Source organism: Phaethon lepturus, unplaced genomic scaffold, assembly GCF_000687285.1.
Source record: "Phaethon lepturus isolate BGI_N335 unplaced genomic scaffold, ASM68728v1 scaffold5297, whole genome shotgun sequence".
In the NCBI taxonomy this organism is placed as follows: Eukaryota; Metazoa; Chordata; class Aves; order Phaethontiformes; family Phaethontidae; genus Phaethon; species Phaethon lepturus.
The window spans coordinates 23875-42058 of NW_010552381.1; the positions used below are offsets into that span (position 1 = coordinate 23875).

The window sequence follows — 18184 nt, forward strand, 5'->3', positions numbered from 1 at the left end:
TTTCATTTGTATACGTGTTGGTAGGATTAAGGATAACTGAGTGTAGTTGCCCTGTTAAATTTTGAGACAAAATTCTGTCATTAATATAGGAAATGGCAAGATTTTAGTCCTGGTAACTGAAAGCATACAGCATATAGTTGAGAATACTTATAAATGTAAATATGTATTTTCATCTATATTGCATTCAAGTAGGTTAAAATAAGTTTAAAAATAAATAAATTTAAAAATAGTTATAAAAATAAATTTAGCGAGGGCAGTATTAAAAGTTACAAAATACTAGAAATAGGATGAATTTCATATAGTTATTTGGGTCCTGTGCTGCTGTGACATAATGATACAAGAACGTCATGCTGTATTTATAGGACAGCCTAGAACAGTGATTTCACAGGTTTGGCCAACTTGAGGTGTAAGTCATCATTATATAGCTAGGAAGAGTTCATGCTTGGACATCTTTCACTCATGGAAGTTGGTGATGTGTGGTGACTGAGAGGACTGTAATAAGAGAAAGGGTTGTCTCATGAATTACAGTTCAACCCTGGCTCTTGTACTTCCTAGAACTTTTTCTCCCTGAAATAAAACAAAGAGGGGAAGAAAGGCTGCAGGAATGTCAAGAGTAATGGGAATCACCAAGACACAATCATTGCATTGTGACAGAGGATTTTACTGCTTCACAGGGTACTGGGTGAAGCCTGGCTGGTACCTGCTGTGCACCACCACTCTGCAGGGTGGTGGGACCTTCTGCTGTCGGGAATGCCAACCCTGGTGAACAGGCAGGGGAAAGGGGAGATGCCAGTGACTCTGGAGGTGTGAAGCTGTTCCAATGTGATTCCCCCTGCATTGCCTTTTATTGTGTTTCATCTGGAAAAGGTCTCATCATAAGCTTTTTCTTTTTGTAAGTGCTAATTTGTAGTCATTCTAGGTATTAGAGAATTACTCTATCTGGAAAGGAGGAGGCTAAACCTTCCCAAACTATTTTAAATACATTTTGCAGTCTCAGTCAGTAATTAAAATCCTCAATAAAGAGGTAAAAATAACATAGGTGCAGTACATTTAACTGTTAGCCTTTTGTCACTCTGAACAGGGAGTATATTTTGAAGGCCTGCTGCACTGTGAGCTTGGCTCTAGTTTCCATGTGTTAGAAAACCACGTCTGCCTGTGGCTTGCCTGCAAGTTGACTGTCTCCTAACATCTTTAACTGTGAGGTGATGTTGAAATCTCTGGTCGTGACCAGAATGGCTCTGATTTTTCTTTATATATTTCAGGTGATGTTTTTCATGACTTCTCAATTTTTATCCTTTTGTATATTCTTCCTTAATAGAAAATGAAATGTTAAACTGGCATATTGAAACACAGCCCCCTCCCATTTTTTTAGGTACAATTAAAGTAATTGCTAACGAAGACAGTGAAATGAGTGCAGATTATTTGGAGCATTTGCACTGCCGAGCTGCTTTCAGCAGTACTAATCTCCAGCCGTCCTTCCTTTCTGAGGCTCTTTCAAAACCTCCTTCAGCTGCTGTGCACATTAAGAAATGAAACAAATCTCTTGGCGGGTCCTAAACTTGATTAAATTGAAAGCTCATGAGAGCAGCAGCCCTTTGAGTATTTTGCACTTCAGGGGCTTGATGTGAAGCAGTAGCTGTCTGGCAGTACTACGTGGCTGAGTTTTCTGTGTATTATCAGAATTTAGAAACTGTGTTAGTTCTTGATTCTTTGTGTTACCTCTTGATTCTTTGTGTTACCTTGCATACCCAAAACAAGTTGTCAGGCATTTCAGGCTCCTACCTGTTAGTCGAAATGTTAATCGGCTGCATTTTTCCATTTGGAGTCATTACATTTCTTATTGCCAGAGTTTCACAAGCACGTCGATTATACAGTGCTCAGAACAGTTTTAAAATATAATGTAGTGATGTTGGTAATCTTGAGGATAGGTCAGGTTAATGGATGGTGTAAAAGCTGGGTGGAAATCTTAAGGATGCAGCAAGGAACTGGCTTGCGCTGCTTTCGAGAACTCTGCTAGCATCAGCAAGCAGCAACAGCTTTTAACTCAGAAATTTTGTCCAACGTGAACAGCCATGGTCCTTTACAAGAGTTGTCCAGAGCACAGGAGCTGGAGGCAGCAGGGTTTTTTGATGTTACGAGGTTTGTAGTACACACTTTGTGATACTGCAACAGTAATGAATTGGGATGAAGGATTGGAAGCCACCTCCTGGGAGAGGTTCTCTTTCGAGCTTTGTTTCTAAACAGCTTGATTTGCAGCTGAGGTAAAGTGGCTTGCCTTTCGTACTGTCCTTTAATAGATTTTCATTACTTTTTTTTTTAATGTGAACAAATATATTGAGCAAAGTGTGTTCCTTTGTGTTCTGAGCACATGTTTGTACTTGAAGGCAAGCATACATAGCATAACTGTGCAATTAAAAATAGTTATTTGCTAAAAAATGTTTGTATTTCTAGGATTTGCTGATGGCTTAAGTATGCAAAATATTATTTAATTGATTTTGCTTACGAGGTTTAATGCACTTGTGCAGAGGATGGAATGCCAGGACAGCGACACAGCTCCTGTGGAGGTTTTAAGGGTATTTTAACATAGCTCAGGTGGCTGAGGAAGCAAGGTACTCTTCTGAGATGCAAACAAACTTTCTTCATCAGTGAATGCTGCGTAACAAAGGAGAGTTGATTCTAGGCTAAAAGGTGGACTAACATGGAGACATGAAATTAGTGTTGCCATTGATTGACCTTTTATTTTGTTCCACAAAGATACATTCAAAAACCTCTCCAGAGTATTCACTCATGGGCATGTAATGTGTTTTGAATTGAAACATGAAGCAAAACTACTTTCTATGATGCATGATGATTTTGTAAATATGTAAATGGGGCTCTATAGGTTTCAGACATCTGTTCATTTATTAGGCTGCATTATAGTAGTTGGGAGGTTGAAATTCAAGATATGTTATATCCTACTGTCATGAGAAATTCCTTCATAATTTTGCTTGTCTTGAAGCCGTAGTGTATTATTTCTTCTGAGCTTTCAGTTGACTTTTTGATAGATTTATTTTAAAAATCCTTATGTTTTTGTCTTCAAAGCATGTGAAGCTGGTGACAATGTTCTGCTGCACATTAAAAGCAGAGACCTGCAGTTCAGAGCCAGTCAGAAGGGAGATCTCGAGGCAAAGTGTTAATGTTACAGTAGTGTATTAGATTTCACTATAGATTGAATCTAGACTCTTTTGTGCTGAAAGAATAAGCCTGTACAGATTTATTTCAAGAGGCGGGCACTTAAAATTATAGCAAATCTTTATTGATTGATTGAGCATGGAGGGGAGAGAGAATATTCATTCATTGATGATCAGGGTGTTATGCTAAGAACTAGCTAAGATGTAAGATGGTGACTCAAATGTAGTACTGAAGGCAGTATTATGTTTAAGAATCGTACTTTTTCTTTCCTCATGTATACTAATTATTATAGCTCTTCTACCACAGTGGGTCTTCTGAGCAACATGTGTAGTATTTTTGGTTTAACACGGGGTTTTTCACTGACATTTGAAGAGAAGAACAAATCATTAACCCGAGTTTGTGAGCACAGGCTTGATGCAGAAACGTTCAACACTAACTTTGGCTTCTCTTCTCTCCTCTCTGTGTTACAGAAATACTAATACGGAACATTTGACCTTCTAATCTCTACAGCTGAATCTCCTGATACCAGGATTAAGAAAGAGTGCCTTCTGAACCAATATGTAGCAAATGGGTATCACACCTCCAAAGCTCCTCCCTTGGTTCAGCGCTTGTGTGTTTTAAGGATCCTTGTTGCCTCAGCAGTGAATTGTTCTTGTGGACTTCAGAAACAGATTTCATGTGGTGCTTGCTAAACATTGAGTCACCATGAGTAGTAATCTAGGAAAAGAAAAGGACTGTAAAGAGAAGGATCCAAAAGTTCCATCATCAAAAGAAAGGGAGAAGGAGGCCAAAGCCTCTGGAGGATTTGGGAAAGAGAGCAAAGAAAAGGAGCCTAAGACCAAAGGGAAAGATGCCAAAGATGGAAAGAAGGACTCCAGTAGCACACAGCCTGGGGTAGCTTTTTCAGTGGACAATACGATAAAAAGACCTAATCCAGCCACAGGTACCCGCAAAAAATCCAGCAATGCTGAAGTGATCAAAGAGCTAAACAAATGCCGGGAAGAGAATTCAATGCGCTTGGACTTGTCCAAGAGGTCTATACACATGCTTCCATCAGCTATCAAAGAGCTAACGCAGTTAACAGAACTTTATTTATACAGTAACAAACTTCAGTCCCTACCGCCGGAGGTGGGCTGTCTTGTGAACCTGATGACACTGGCCCTGAGTGAAAACTCACTTACCAGTTTGCCTGACTCTCTTGATAACTTGAAGAAACTGCGCATGCTTGACCTGCGACATAACAAACTTAGAGAAATCCCTTCGGTGGTGTATAGGCTAAGCTCTCTCGCCACTCTTTACCTACGCTTTAATCGTATAACTACTGTGGAAAAGGATATCAAAAACTTGTCAAAACTCACCATGCTTAGCATACGAGAGAACAAAATCAAGCAACTACCTGCTGAAATTGGTAAGCAATTACACTGATTGAAAGTTTAATTCTATGCTTATGTTCATTTTGCAATTCAGTTAAGTATACATAAACTGCCACTTCTCCAGGTGCCCTTCTCCATGTAAAGCTTCATAAAATTGTGCTCATGATCATACTGCTGCAATGTTAGCTTATATTGAGAGTTATCAATACCTTGGAGATATATATAGGAAAAAACCTAATAAAAGCCCTATTTCTTAATCTGTCATCTTAAAATCAGATGTAACTTGTTTTAATTTTTGCCTTGTGCTTTCACACTGTGTCTTCAGAGCCCAGATGGGGCATATTTTATTTTAAGATTGATTTTTAAATCATTTATAAACTGCTGCAAGTTATAAACACATTCTGGGCATGTTAGAGAGGGGTGTGCCCATGGTAATACAAGGTAGAAAAGGTAGGTACATGCTATTACCATGAGCAAGCTGTTGGATGCCGTAGCAGTTAATAATGTAGGTTAATGATTTGTGAAAGCCTCTACCTTTTATAAGTCATGAATATATTAATGTTGTATGCATGGTTGATGATTCTTATGACTTTTTAATGAATAATATTTGTTTTTTCCAAACGTTGTTAGAAGAGTTTGAAAGATGGTGAAATAGGATGAAAGTGGCTTATTAATTCAAATAGTTTATTACAAAAAATGTCTGGAATAGCTGTACATCAAGAACTCCAAAGTTGTTAATAACATGTTCTGATTCATGGAAAACATCTCGTGATCAGACTGTTCTCAAGCAATATTTAAACAATGTATGTGCCTCATAAAAGGGAGATTCTACCATCAGTGGGTTTTTTCTATGTAACACCAGTTTTTAAAATGCAAGCATAGCTTAGTCCCTTTAGGGAGAGGAGGAACATAAACTTCATGCAGTTCAGAAACTGCTTCAACTTTCTTCAAGTGTGGAAAAAAAGTTGTAAAAGCCTTCGTAACACTTTGAGTAGTAATTCCTGTGCCCTGTTTTTAAAAGCTGATGTGGGACTTTTTCCTGTTAACCAAGCCAGTGCGTGAGTGTGTGAAGTGTTACTGAAGTTGGCCCCTATGCTCACTAATTTTGCAAAGCTTGGGAGATGCTCTTGTTCAGATCCCTAAGAGACCTTTTTCAAACCAGCAGTGTTTGCCTCTTTCTCCTGCACCTTTATATGAAAGATACATAAGATAACATGTTCTTGATAGCAGGAACTCCTGTGCACGTCTGAAACTGCTAATCATGTTACCAGCAGTGTCTGGTAAAGACAGCTTCTGTACATAGTAACAGGAGTGAAAAAATGTGGTGAGGCTGTCAGTTTTTGGTCTGAATCTGGCTCCCTGTAGCAGCTATTGGAATGGATTCTACTATAGCCACAGAAACACTTTCTTGCTATGCAAATATTAAACAGTTAATGTGGTATGTTTTCTGATGAACATGATTTTTGAGTTGGCACTAGCATCTCGGCAGTCCTGGGAATTTCCCCTGGGAGAACTAAGGAATTCTAATTTTGACCTATTTTGACACTTCAGTTTAAGTCCAACAGCCTCTTTGAAACTTTCACTAATCAAAGGAGTCATACTGGAAATGATGGGGCTGACGTTTGCAAAAAACCCCAACCAAACATACCACATGTTTCTATATACGTTGAAGAAACTGTGACCGATTTAGCTGCTTGAGCTGTATCACACAGTTGTCAGTACTTCACCTGGGTCTCTTTGTGGCTCAGTTATTAAATGTGATCTAGCAGAGAGTCAGCTTCTGAGGTTCAACTGCAGATAGTACTGCATACATTTAAATTTAATACTACTGTGTGAAGAAAAAACTTTTGTGAGATGTTGCATTCCACTGTTTGGTGTTGCCCCTTTTAGAAACTTTTCGTAGGTGTGTGTGATACTGCAGACATTATTGTTGCTGCTGGAACCTCTTTGTTTCTTAAACATTTTGTTTGTTGAATTCTTATGGTGAAGTTTACATTGAAGTATATAATTTCTGTATATGTTTGTTCACAATAGTGTTGAAAGAGATCATGTATAACAGTTTTGTGGAGAAATTTAGTAATTACGTATCATGAAGGAATATATGTGACTTGCGTCTTTCCTTTGTATTTTTTTTTTTATTCTTGTCTTGATACACACACAGGCAGTGTTCTCAGTTCTTTATCAAACCCTAGCTTGAGAACATTAACTACTTTACTTCTGTGTCTGTATCCAGAAGTTAGTCACGCCTTTATTTGTATTGTGATAATGCCCATGTTCCTTGTTACGGGTCAGCACCTCATTGTGGAAGGCATTTTAGAAGCACAAATGCAAGATGACTGTCACCCTTATGAAGAATTTTGAAGGGAAATCACCATGTTCAACAGCATCCTTTTTTATTCAAAGTAAATTTCTCTGTTGCCTGTGGTTGAGTCAGTTGAAAAAGAAATTAATTAAAGGATTTCTAAGTTTAAGTAACACAAATGACTGCCAAGGCGTACAGAACAGGCATTTGAAAACCTTTTTCCTCAAGTAGTAAAAACAGACAAGATAGTTTCACTTTTGTAATTGATTTCTACTCACTTTCATGAATCTTTGTTCTAGTAGAAAGATGAAATGTTTAAGTTGGAAACAGCTGAAAAATGAAACTGCTGAGAAATGTATTTCTTACCTTCCAATGGAATTTCTCTGTTTCTTTAAACACTTCTTACTTCTCTACATTTTACATTTGCACTTTACAAAAACAACTTGCCTTTTAAATCCCAATGATTTTAATCCCCTGTATGTTTATAATACAGTTACTATATACTATATACGAGCAAACACTCTTATATTATCAGCTTGTAAATAACAAGATAAATAACAATAACACAAATTTTTGTGCTGCAAAGCGGGAAGTAAAATGAGGCCATTATCTTCTGAACATTTCAAATTCTTTTTAAAAATACCCCATTGTTCCGAGGCCTAAGGCTCACATTTCTGATGGTAAGCTAGTGTGCTTGTTAGTATTTTTGAAAAGTCAAAGCTTGAATTGCTTTGAATTTGACAACCTGTTGAGTTGTCTTGCAGCAGTTAGCTGCTGTGTGTTCATGTTCCCAATCTGGTATGCAACTATGTGGAGAATCCTGGGTATTGTTTACTTTGTCTTTTAGAGGTAGATGTGCTATGAAAGTTTGCCCTGGACAAAAAAAAAAAAAACAAACCCCAGACTTCAGTTTGAAATCGGATGTTGCTACTGTTCCAGGAATGAGCCAGCATTGAGTGTGATGGAATTGAAGTCTTACCCTGGTGCCAGAGATTTATGGTGGCTTTCATTACCACTGTACGCAAAAGTATCTGTCCTGTATAATTATAAAAGGCTTTCCAACTTTAGGACCTTACTACTTTAAAATAATGGGTCACCTGATTTGTAAGCAATCATTCAATTTAATTACTTTTTTAGGACTCTTTAGTCTCCAGCCTTATAAAAAAAAAATATTTTCCTTCTACTGTCATTGAAAGAAAGTGAAAGTAGGTCCTGGAGTCTTAAATGTTCTGATATTTGAGACCTGTCTCCCAACATCCACTACGTCTATAGTTGATGTCAGTGATGTTTCCTTGTTCTTAGCTGCAGCAGTTTCCCTCTGTTGCTTACATTTGCTCTCCCATTGTATGTGCAGACAGCACTCATATATTCTCCCAGCCATTACTCAGACCACAATTTTTAGCCTTGCATAAAATCTTTATGCCTTCTGTCACCCTACTGTCCATTTTCTGTGTTGTCTTATGTTTTGAATGCTGAGCATGCTTGATTAGTTTGAATATACCGCTCCAGATGAGTTTCCTTCTTTGTGCTGGAGATGGCTCTGCCTGTGCATCAGGATCATATCACAACTATGTTAGACTTGCAATACGTGAGCACCTAAGACACGTGCACTCTTTGCCTTCTCTGTTCTCCCTCTCTGCCAGAGGTCAACCCTGAGATCCTGGTAGAAATGTACTCTTTTTTTACACTACTAAGTTAGTCTCCGAGTTATTTTCTACATGCTATTACATTAGACATCTTTGTGGAGTCTAGGTTGGCTAGACTGAATAAACTAGATCTTCCATATTTTTGTAGAAAACTGTTAACTCTGTATGCCAAACTAATATTTTACCGAGTGTTCTTCAAATAACTTTTTATTTTTCTTTGTTTTCTACTTACTTTCATGCCTTTTGTTAATGTTCCCTGCAAATTCTGTTGGTCTGCATAGTGTTTAAGTGACTCTGAGGTGGTCAGAATCTCCCCTTGTTATTTCTTCTATCTTAAATTTTTAAGTGATAGTCTCCAATCCTATGGCAGTGTTTCTTGTTTGATAGATGACATGTAGAAACTATAGTCCTGGTCATGTGATTTCAAAATAAGTTTCTAGAAATGCTTGTCTAGAACATCGACTGCTCACTGTGCAAGCATACAGTATGAATACTTGCTAGAAATAGATTCCTTTTAGGAAAACCTGAAACTATCTCTAAAATATTTCTTAAAAGCCTGAGCTCAGTTAAAACATTTAAAAAAAATGTTGTTTGCAAAACACGTAGTTGATCAGATTTTTAGTGGTCCTGGAGACTGCTTTAGAATAACTGACCTGTTATGGTGTGTATTGTCTTGAGGAAAACCTGAAGAGGTGAACCTAGCAGCACTGAGCTGCTGGGAAGTAATGTGAAGTTTGGTTCTATTTTGGGCTTTCAACTGTCTTCAGTAGTTAGACAACACAAACTTAAATGAGGTGACTACACTGGGGCAAAAGTTGCTTTGCATTTAAAACAAACATTTTAGTGAGAAAGAGGAAGTGTTATTATCTATAGTTAGTAAACAGATATGTGTGTTTCTGGTCTTTTTTTATTCCAGAATGCAGTACCTCTATTCCCTTGCATCCAGTTACTTTATTATAGGTAGGATGATGACAATACGGTTTCCTGTCTTTTCAATATTCAGAAGGCTTCTTAATTTTAAATAGTAGTTTACTCAACTGAACTTGCTCAGGAAACCAAAAAATGAAGAAAATATTGTCTGTGCTTTGGACGAAGGTAGTATTTTAGAATGTCAGCAAAATCAGGCTCTAGGCACTGTCATTACTACTAGTCATTTATTGGACTTCTCTTAACACTTTTCCAGCAATATATATTGCTTCTACAGTTTTAATGCAAGTGAAATAATTTTAACAGACTGCATGGTAAGATGAGGTCTTGATATGCATTGTTGTATTTTCAAATATAAATAAATTTGTTTGAATAAGATCTAAAAATACTTAAAAATCCATTTAACTCAGTGGTGTGGCGTTTTTTTTTAAATCCATTTTTTTTGCATGTTTAGCCAAAAGCTCTGTCTGAGAGTAGCTGAATTAGGGGGAGTTTTCATGAAATGGCTGTGCTGATGTTTAACAACATGATGCTGAAAGGAGCAGTATCCACTCCCCTCCTCACAGCTTCCCAGCTGCTCAGTCCTTCAGCCTCCTTCAACTGAGCTGTTCCTTGGTGAGCTGATTTATTGCACTAAACTAACAAAGCAATATTCATGGGTTTGCTACTTTTGTTGTCTATGACTTTAATTAGTTGACATCAGTGAAGTTTCAGATAAGACTGGAACTGGTGTAGGAGGAGGAGTGGGAGAGCATGAACTGGAGCAGGGAGAGCAGGGCTGCTACTTTTGCCCACACTGAGCTGTTAAATAAAATCAGCTTGGCTCGCTGCAGCTCACTTGTGAAACCTCATGGGTAGGATTGCCCGTGTTGTATAAAAGCATGTGAACTGCACTGCAAGTGGTTTGAAGAAGGCAGAGAGCTACTGAAAATGCATCAGATCATATTTTCAGAATTTTTGTTCCTTTTCCCCCTGCTTTCCATGTCTTGTTCCACAAAAACCTGTGTAGCTTATTGGAGTCCTGGTAGCATCAGCTCAGCCCCACCTTCCTGAAGCAATTTTTTGTTATGTTTTTATGTTATGTTTTACTTCATTGACGCAAGTTTCTTGATGGCAAAGCTATTCTAAATTGCTCTTTGTGAACACAGTCTTTCTTACAAATTGCATCCTACCTATCAGTGGTGGCAAATCTCAGAGTGCATCTTGCCCAGTATCCTGCTTACAATTGTAGCCCTAAGCAAACATCTACATAAAACCAGGGTAAAGTTATACATGAGACTTAACCTTCCCAGATCCAGCTGTTTTCATTTCATTGATTTCTTGAGTCTGGTACAGATTGTCTCTTTAGTAATTCTCAGTAGTCTCTTCTTCCAAGGGCTTGGGCATTTCTTTTCCTATAAACTCTGCATCTGTGGCAAGGTCCACAAGTTTGCCTTGAAAGTTGCTCTTGACAGATGAACTCTAGTTCTCACGTATAGAGGTGGTCAGCAGTCATCCTTACCTCTGTGCCATTCACGATTTGTGTACCATTCCTCCAGATTTTGCTTCTGAATGCTAATGGATTGTTTGAAGTCCATCGCTTAATATATGAAGCTAGATATGGGTCCCTGGTCCCCTGTATGCATTGCTTTATATTTTATATGCCTAATTTCGTCTGTTATTTTGTTGCCCAGGCACTTAGTTTTGTGAAGTTTTTCTGCGGTATCTCACTCTGCCCGTGTCTTTACTGCCTTGAATAATTTAGTATCAATCAGCAGACTTCTACTGCTGCTCAGCCCTAGATTAAAAGGTCACTGTTATGCAGATGCTGAATATATATACATACCAAGTGCAAAAGCAGAAATTACCTGTTCACTTGGCTGTTGAATCTCTGGTGGCAGCCATAAAATAAAATCTTAACAGAAAGGTTTCCATGTGGAAGCTTTGCCAGAACACAGTCTGGAGGGATAATTGTGGAAACGAGTTCACAAGGTGGACTCCAGCTTCATTGCCATATCTGGTAAATTGTCCATTCCACTGAGATCAAAAAGTTGAAGATTAGAATGGAAGAATGTGAACACTTTGAGTCAGACAGCCAGCATGAGAAGGATGAAAACCAGAGGAACTGTCTTGGGATGAGGCCAAGCAAATGCTTCAATTTGCAGGCTGTTACTTAAACAAGCCTTTTGCGTTTCTTGTATCGACAGTTTTATTACGTTCCTCCAAATTATGTTGAAGGAATTGTCCTGCACAATCAAGTTGATAATATTTTCTTTGCAAAGACAAGGTTGCATCTTATACCAGTTTTGGATATTTTTGTTGTCTTAGCACACACAGCTCAAATAGAAATAATATTGTCAACATGGTTGAAATTATATTTGCGTAGTTTCGGCAAGTTTCTTCCGACTCCAAATATTGTGTTTTCTGTCTGTGAATGCAACTCTTATTCTATGGAGAATCTGGTCAGGGCTGTTCTGCAAGGGAAATATTTTTAGATTGTAATTCAGGGAATCTGCCTACACCAGACTTGGAATGTCTCTGAGACTCTCTTCTGTTCTTCCCTTCCCCCATCTACCCAATATTTAGATCATTTGTGGTTTCTTCAGTACTTTGAACCTCTTTTTCATAACACTTGCACCTGTTTGGTTTTCAGTAGCATAGACAGCAAACCAGATGTGTGCAGCTGCATTAGTTTATGTCTACTCACTCCATGCTGAATATAGTGCCTCCTTATTAAGTGACTTGTTAGTTGCAAAGCTTTTCAGTGATGCTCTGAATTTCATTTCCCCTTTTTTTAGCAGACCTGACAATACAGAGAAATATTTATTTACTTTATTTGTATCTAAGAACGCCTTCTTCTATTTCAGCAGTTTGAAGGAAACCAAGTTGTGTTCCTGGGCTTAGTTGACATGCTAATGTCTGCAAACACAGTAGTTGAGAATATTTTTATATTTTTGTATTCTAATGTGATAAAAGCATGAAGCTGTGAACAGAAGTGGAATAAATATGGGCATTGATGTGTGTGTGTGCTGCTTCCCCAGAAGTAAGAGAAAACAACTGCTTATTTGATGCAGTTCTGGTAGCTTACCTGAGCTTGCAGGGAGGGTGAAGAACCTGATTTTGGCCAGCTTCATCTTTGGTGTCTGGGTTCTGATGCCTGTGAAGGCTCTTGTGGGGATGCAATTTTGTCTTGTCAGCTAGTCAAATTCCTCCTGATTACATTTTCTTCAGACTGGCTTTAGGATAATGATTAAGTAGTCCTGCCTTTTTGATCTACTTGCAGAGCTTATTGGGATGATGCCCCAAGTATAATTCCAGTAAGTACTGACAGCTTGTTAAAAGTCCAGCTTGTTGTTTTGTTTTTTGTTTGTTTGGGGGTTTTTTTGTGTGTTTTTTTTTAAATAATATCAATGCTGCAATTATTTTAACTTTCATAAATGCTGAACAGAAGGAAATAACCGCTTCCCTCAGGCTGCCCTGCTAATGCAACATGGTAGGTGCTCAGCCTTTATTATTTGAGAGTGAGCACACTTGTTCGACACTCAAAATGGGCATGATCCAAGATGTGCCCAGGTTCAGTTTCTACCAGGACTCCCTGGTCCTTCCCTGCAGAGCTGTTCCCTCACTGGTTGATGTGAGGCTGTACTGCTTTACAGGGTTATTCCGTGCTAGGTGCAAGACTTCACCTTTTTCTTGGCAGTTCATGAGGTTCCTGTTGGTTTATTCTACTGCCCACCTCAAATCCTGCCTTAAGCCCTTGCTAAGACTGTTTCTTCTACTTGTTTCACATGTTTAAAATCTTGTTTGAACATGTTTTAATTTTATTTATATTTGTTACTTTCAGTTATAAATGATAAATAAGAAGTGTTTTGCTGTTGTGTCTTGTTGAAGCTTGTTTTAGACCAGATTTTGAGTCTTTCTTTCAGTAGAGCTTAGCTTCTGTATTTTTGAGTTGTTCCCATAACTAGATCCTGTTGTGCATTCTGCAAATTCTAAATATCTTACTGTGCTTATTATTTACTTGTATTAACATTTTAACTTTGGTACTTAAGTCACTTGTGACCATGTTAAAATTGCTTTCTTTCTACTCAGTAACTCTTCTGTGTAAGTTTATAGTTGTGCAGTAATAATTCAAAGTAGCTCTGCTTAAACTGTTCTTATGGGCAGTTAGTAGTGCACAGCAAAAAGTGTTGTTTGTCTGTTACAGTGATGTACTAAAACCCCATAGAGAGGGAAAAGATTCTGCAACTGTAAAATTGGTTTTTAATTTTTTCTAAAATCAGGACACTTATCCCAAAGAGTTTTATAGACAGACTAGAGTTCTTTTCTTTTTTTTTTTTTTTTGCCAGCAGAGAACCTAGTAAGAGATGAATAGCTACCAAACTTATGGAAACTGTTTGTAACTTGTTCCCAGCATTGCTGATTTTGGATAATTATTCTTTACAAATTAGGTTATAACCAGTGTTCTGACACACCAGCCTGAAGTCTCACTAATATTTGCATTCTCCTCTTCCTTGTACTTTCCATAAGAGTCTTGATCCTCTTGCTGTGTCATCTGGCTCAGGATTTATCATGTTGTGAAGGATTTCATAATTTTCAATCTGCTTAAGTATGGGCAGGCACGGAGTTAATCCAGTGGAAAACAGGCTATATTAGAAATTGTGTTTGCTGTCCGAGAGTGTTGCGCACTGAGTGAATTAGTGGTAGGAGACACTGAAGCCTCTTTGCTATTGACCTATACTCCCTGCCTATATGACTGTTAATTTCTGTGTAGTTTTATATTTTTTTAATGAATCTGTATTTTGTTTTTCAAATGTTCAAGAAGAATTTTCAGCCTTATGTAAGTCAGGGCATGTAACTTGGTCCTCTTGTCATAACAGGCTTTCAAAGTTGGCCATGTAATAGGACTATAATTCTGCCTCATGATGCAGAAAATATTAGTCGTTTCATAATGCTGGGGTTTTTCAGCAGGTATATTTAGTTTTGTCATACTATAACATTTAGTCTCCATGCATATGAGAACAACAGAGAGGTGATTGCTTACCCCACCTTTTTTAACGATTGTTGAGATGTACACTTAGCTGTATTTTTAACAATGCTTTTAACTGGAAGGTGGTTGGGAGACCTAACAAACTATTTTATCTGAAAAAAGCATGTGAGTTGTCTGAAATTTTTATCTTGTAGAACCTTTTAAAATGTAAGTTTTTAAAAACTACATAATAGGGTGTAACTAATCGTTTTGTGAAGGCTATTTATAAAGAAACTGCTGTGTGTATTTCATACAGGCATTACTTCTACTTCAAAATCTTTTATTGTCAAGCCAGCTAGTACATGCAATTTCTGTCTGCTTTCTTGGCAGACTTTGAGCTTCAATTGCTTTTTTTTTCTTTGCAATTATGGTGCAACATAGTATTAAAAAAAAAAAAAGAGGGTGGGGAAAAAAGCAGAAGAAAAATCCAACCCCAAGCCCCAGCAGCTTCCTAATTTATTTAATAATTGTCCTGAGCATGCTTGTCACTTGAATGCAGTTGCAAGTAGTCCATAGAGAATCTTTTATTCATTACTGTGAGCTTAAGATTTGTCTGTTTGGAACGTTATTTGTGGCGAAAACAGTTAGTTGATTTTACCTGTGATTAGTGTTTACCCAAAGGAGTGCTTGCCTTACTCCAGTGATTTTGTGTCTTTAAATAGTCCTTCAGTGAAGTGATACTGGAGTTGTCCATGTGGTGAACAGGAATGGGTTTTTCTTTAGTAAACTGCTTTCTGGCTAAGGCTGATTTCAAGCTGCAGCACGTTTCTAGCTGGTGTTATTTCTGTTAAATTGATTGATACGAACGTGTTTCAGCAAAGTTTATGTAGTACACCAGAAAAGAGCAAATGTTCATTCTTTTAATATGAATAAGACCACGAGCTCCTCATTAGCCATTTTTCTTTTTGTACTTTAGCAAATTTTTCATTTAGGAAAACTTTCTGTTTGATTTTGACATATGCTTCTTACCCCGGCCAAGCAAAAATGCCAAACTTCAGTTGTATTGTGGTGAAACTTATTTTCACCTTTTTTTTGAGAAGCATTTCCTTCAGTACAGTTTCCACTGTTCAGACAATAAGAAGGACACTTTCCATCACTGAAACAAGCTGGGTTTACATCGGCTCCTAGGAAAAGCATTGTGCAGATGGCCTTAAGTTTGGCCTCTTTGTTCTTGCAGATCATTATTTGTTGTATCGATTGTTTATGCCATGTGTTTATCCTGGCATAATTTTTGAAAGAGCTTCTGTTGTGCAGCAGTGCAGTACACAGTGTGTCTATTGACGGGGTGAATCGCTGCAGCCAGTCGGCCGGTGAAAGAGCTGCCCCTGTTCTTCAGCTGCCGGCCTGGTTGCAGCGCACTCTCCCTGCCCAGACGTACTGGTATGTTTTCAGTAGCGTTGGTCACGTTAACTGCAGTGCTGCTGGTGCTCAGACCTCCGTGCATGCTGAACAGACAGCCTCTCACCCAGGAAAACAGTTAGAAATAGAGTTTAAGGAGAAGATAGGGCAGATGGTGCTGATCAGCCACAGGGCGAGACCAGCATTGGTTTCAAAGGACTGGATCCTTTTATTTCCTTATCGCTCTCTTTTCCTGTACTTTTCCTTCACAAACCACATTGATTCATCCCTTTCCCCTTCTCTAAAGATCCCACAGCTACTCTTACCATCCCAAGTTGCTCTTCCTTCCACTTCCTTCCGCTTGAATAGTAGGTATTCAAGCCCCATATGCAGTAACAGCCCTCAGTCTGCGAGGTGCTCTGGAGAGCCTTTCCATTTACTTGCTATGATGGGTCTCACACTGGGGCCGATGACTCTCTTGGGACAGCCAGTATTTGGGTTCTCCCACCCACTGCTGGTCCTCTGTGTGCCTTTGCATGTGGAGATAAGCCTCTACCACATCACCTAAACATTTTTCACATTGTTAAGCCTACTGGGTATAAGATTTTTTTTCCATACGTCATGGAGAACAACAGAAGAAATGTATCTTGAGTGCTTTTTGTTGACCTGCACACTCTTTGTGTTGTGTCTCAACAATCTAAGTTGAAAGTATTGAAAGAATTTCAATGCTAACAGCACTTTACCTCCCCTCTCCTTCTGCCCTTAGTGGGGAAAAAAAGAACATTTTGGTGAGATGCTGTCAAACCATAAGTATTATTAAGTCCAAGAGCAAGTTTCCTTACTGAGCAATGTGAACTAAAGGCTGAATATTGTATTATCTTGAAATTGCTTTCCTTAAGTCATTGTCCTTCATGATAGGGCTTTAACTTTTGCTTGATTTCTGCTCCAAAGTCTAAAATGTTTTGGGCAGTCCTTAATCTATTTTAACATTCAAATTTTTTATTAAATGCATCTTTAATATAACAATATTAAGTATGGCTATCCAAACTAAACCAAAGTGTTAGCTTGCCCATAATTGGCTAAATAAACATGGGCATCTTGTCTTTTTTTCCTTCCCCAGAATTAGCTAGTGAGATGTTTGTTTGAAACACGTAGCTTACTGTTGTCAAAGTTTTCAGCAGGTGCAAAAATGAAGTGCAGCAAATGTTGCTGCAAAAACCCGAGTCGTCTTCGACTTCAGCAGATGTAGAGTGGGAAGAGTCAAGTAAATGAGAAATCAGTGTGATGAAATGAAATTTATGCCACATTTCAAATTTGACATCATTGGTTTAGGTCTGAAGTGAAAACAAATGAAAACAGCAATCTTGAAGTGAAAACTATTGCCCCAAAGTGTGTGAAGATTCTTGAGCTATCTTAGTAAATATTTGTGGGGTTCTTTGTTTGTTTGTTTGCTTAAAGGGATTTTGAAGTCTTCCTCAAGCTTTTCTTCCTCCTTCTATCTCCTTCTACACTTTGCCCACTTGCCTTCATGAATAACAAAAAGATGCTCCTACCCCAGAACACTAACTTTCACTCAATTTTTTCTTAAATTTGCTTTCTTCTTCATATTAATGGCATTGAAATGTCTCGTTTATGCAGTGCTGGATACAGCATGTTTGACTATTGACTCTGGTTGCCTGGAATACACTTGAATGCTGACTTAAAAAAGCGGGCACATGCACAGTGATGGGGGAGCTGCTTAAGCACCATCTTTACATTTCCATCTTCCTAGTTTCTAGAAAAACATCCCAATTTGGGTTAACAAGTGCAGGAAATAAGATCAGTTATATGTTAACAATCTAAGAAAAACTGAATAATGAAGCTGTAGGGATTGTCTGGGTGTTTTTGCTGGTCTTTCACAACTGTTCTGTTATATGTAGTAAGTGTTGTGGCTACATGACACCTGCAACTCAATACAGAGTCTGAATTCAAAATATTTTATTATTTATTAAATCACCATTTGTGATTATCTGCTGATCTTATGGGTAGACAGTCTACACGTCAGAACTTGCCCAAGCTAGTCCTGCAGGCCTGTGGGAAAATCCTTAAGGGATAGTGACAAAGATACAACACTGAAGCTTAAAAATAGACATTTGCTCCTCAAAAGGAATTTGCTACTCTTCCAAATTTGCTACTTACTGAGTCATGCTCTTATACACAAATACAGTGACCTCATCTTTACTGGATAGAGTTGAAGCTGTTCAAATCACTTGTATTAATTTCCCCTCCAATTGGATGCAAAAAATGTGAATGCATACACCTGTATTCCTGCACAGATTTTTTTTTTTCAAACCCAACAAGCTACTGCTTGAACACAGTATGTTTGTCATTAAAATAGGTGAAACTACTGTACATGGAAAGTTGTGCCTAGCTGTACTTT

At 38.1% G+C, this 18184-nt stretch overlaps 1 protein-coding gene across 2 annotated transcripts in view; it reads left to right on the plus strand.

Moving 5' to 3' along the window:
• The first annotated feature begins 3647 nt into the window (after nt 1-3647).
• The window catches only part of SHOC2 (soc-2 suppressor of clear homolog (C. elegans)), a 38175-nt gene continuing 23638 nt past the window's right edge, over nt 3648-18184 (plus strand). For both annotated transcript variants that reach the window (XM_010291187.1, XM_010291189.1), the window contains exon 1: nt 3648-4579. In XM_010291187.1, coding sequence (XP_010289489.1) covers nt 3877-4579 — 703 coding nt within the window. In that variant the 5' untranslated portion in view covers nt 3648-3876. The remainder of the gene's footprint in view (nt 4580-18184) is intronic.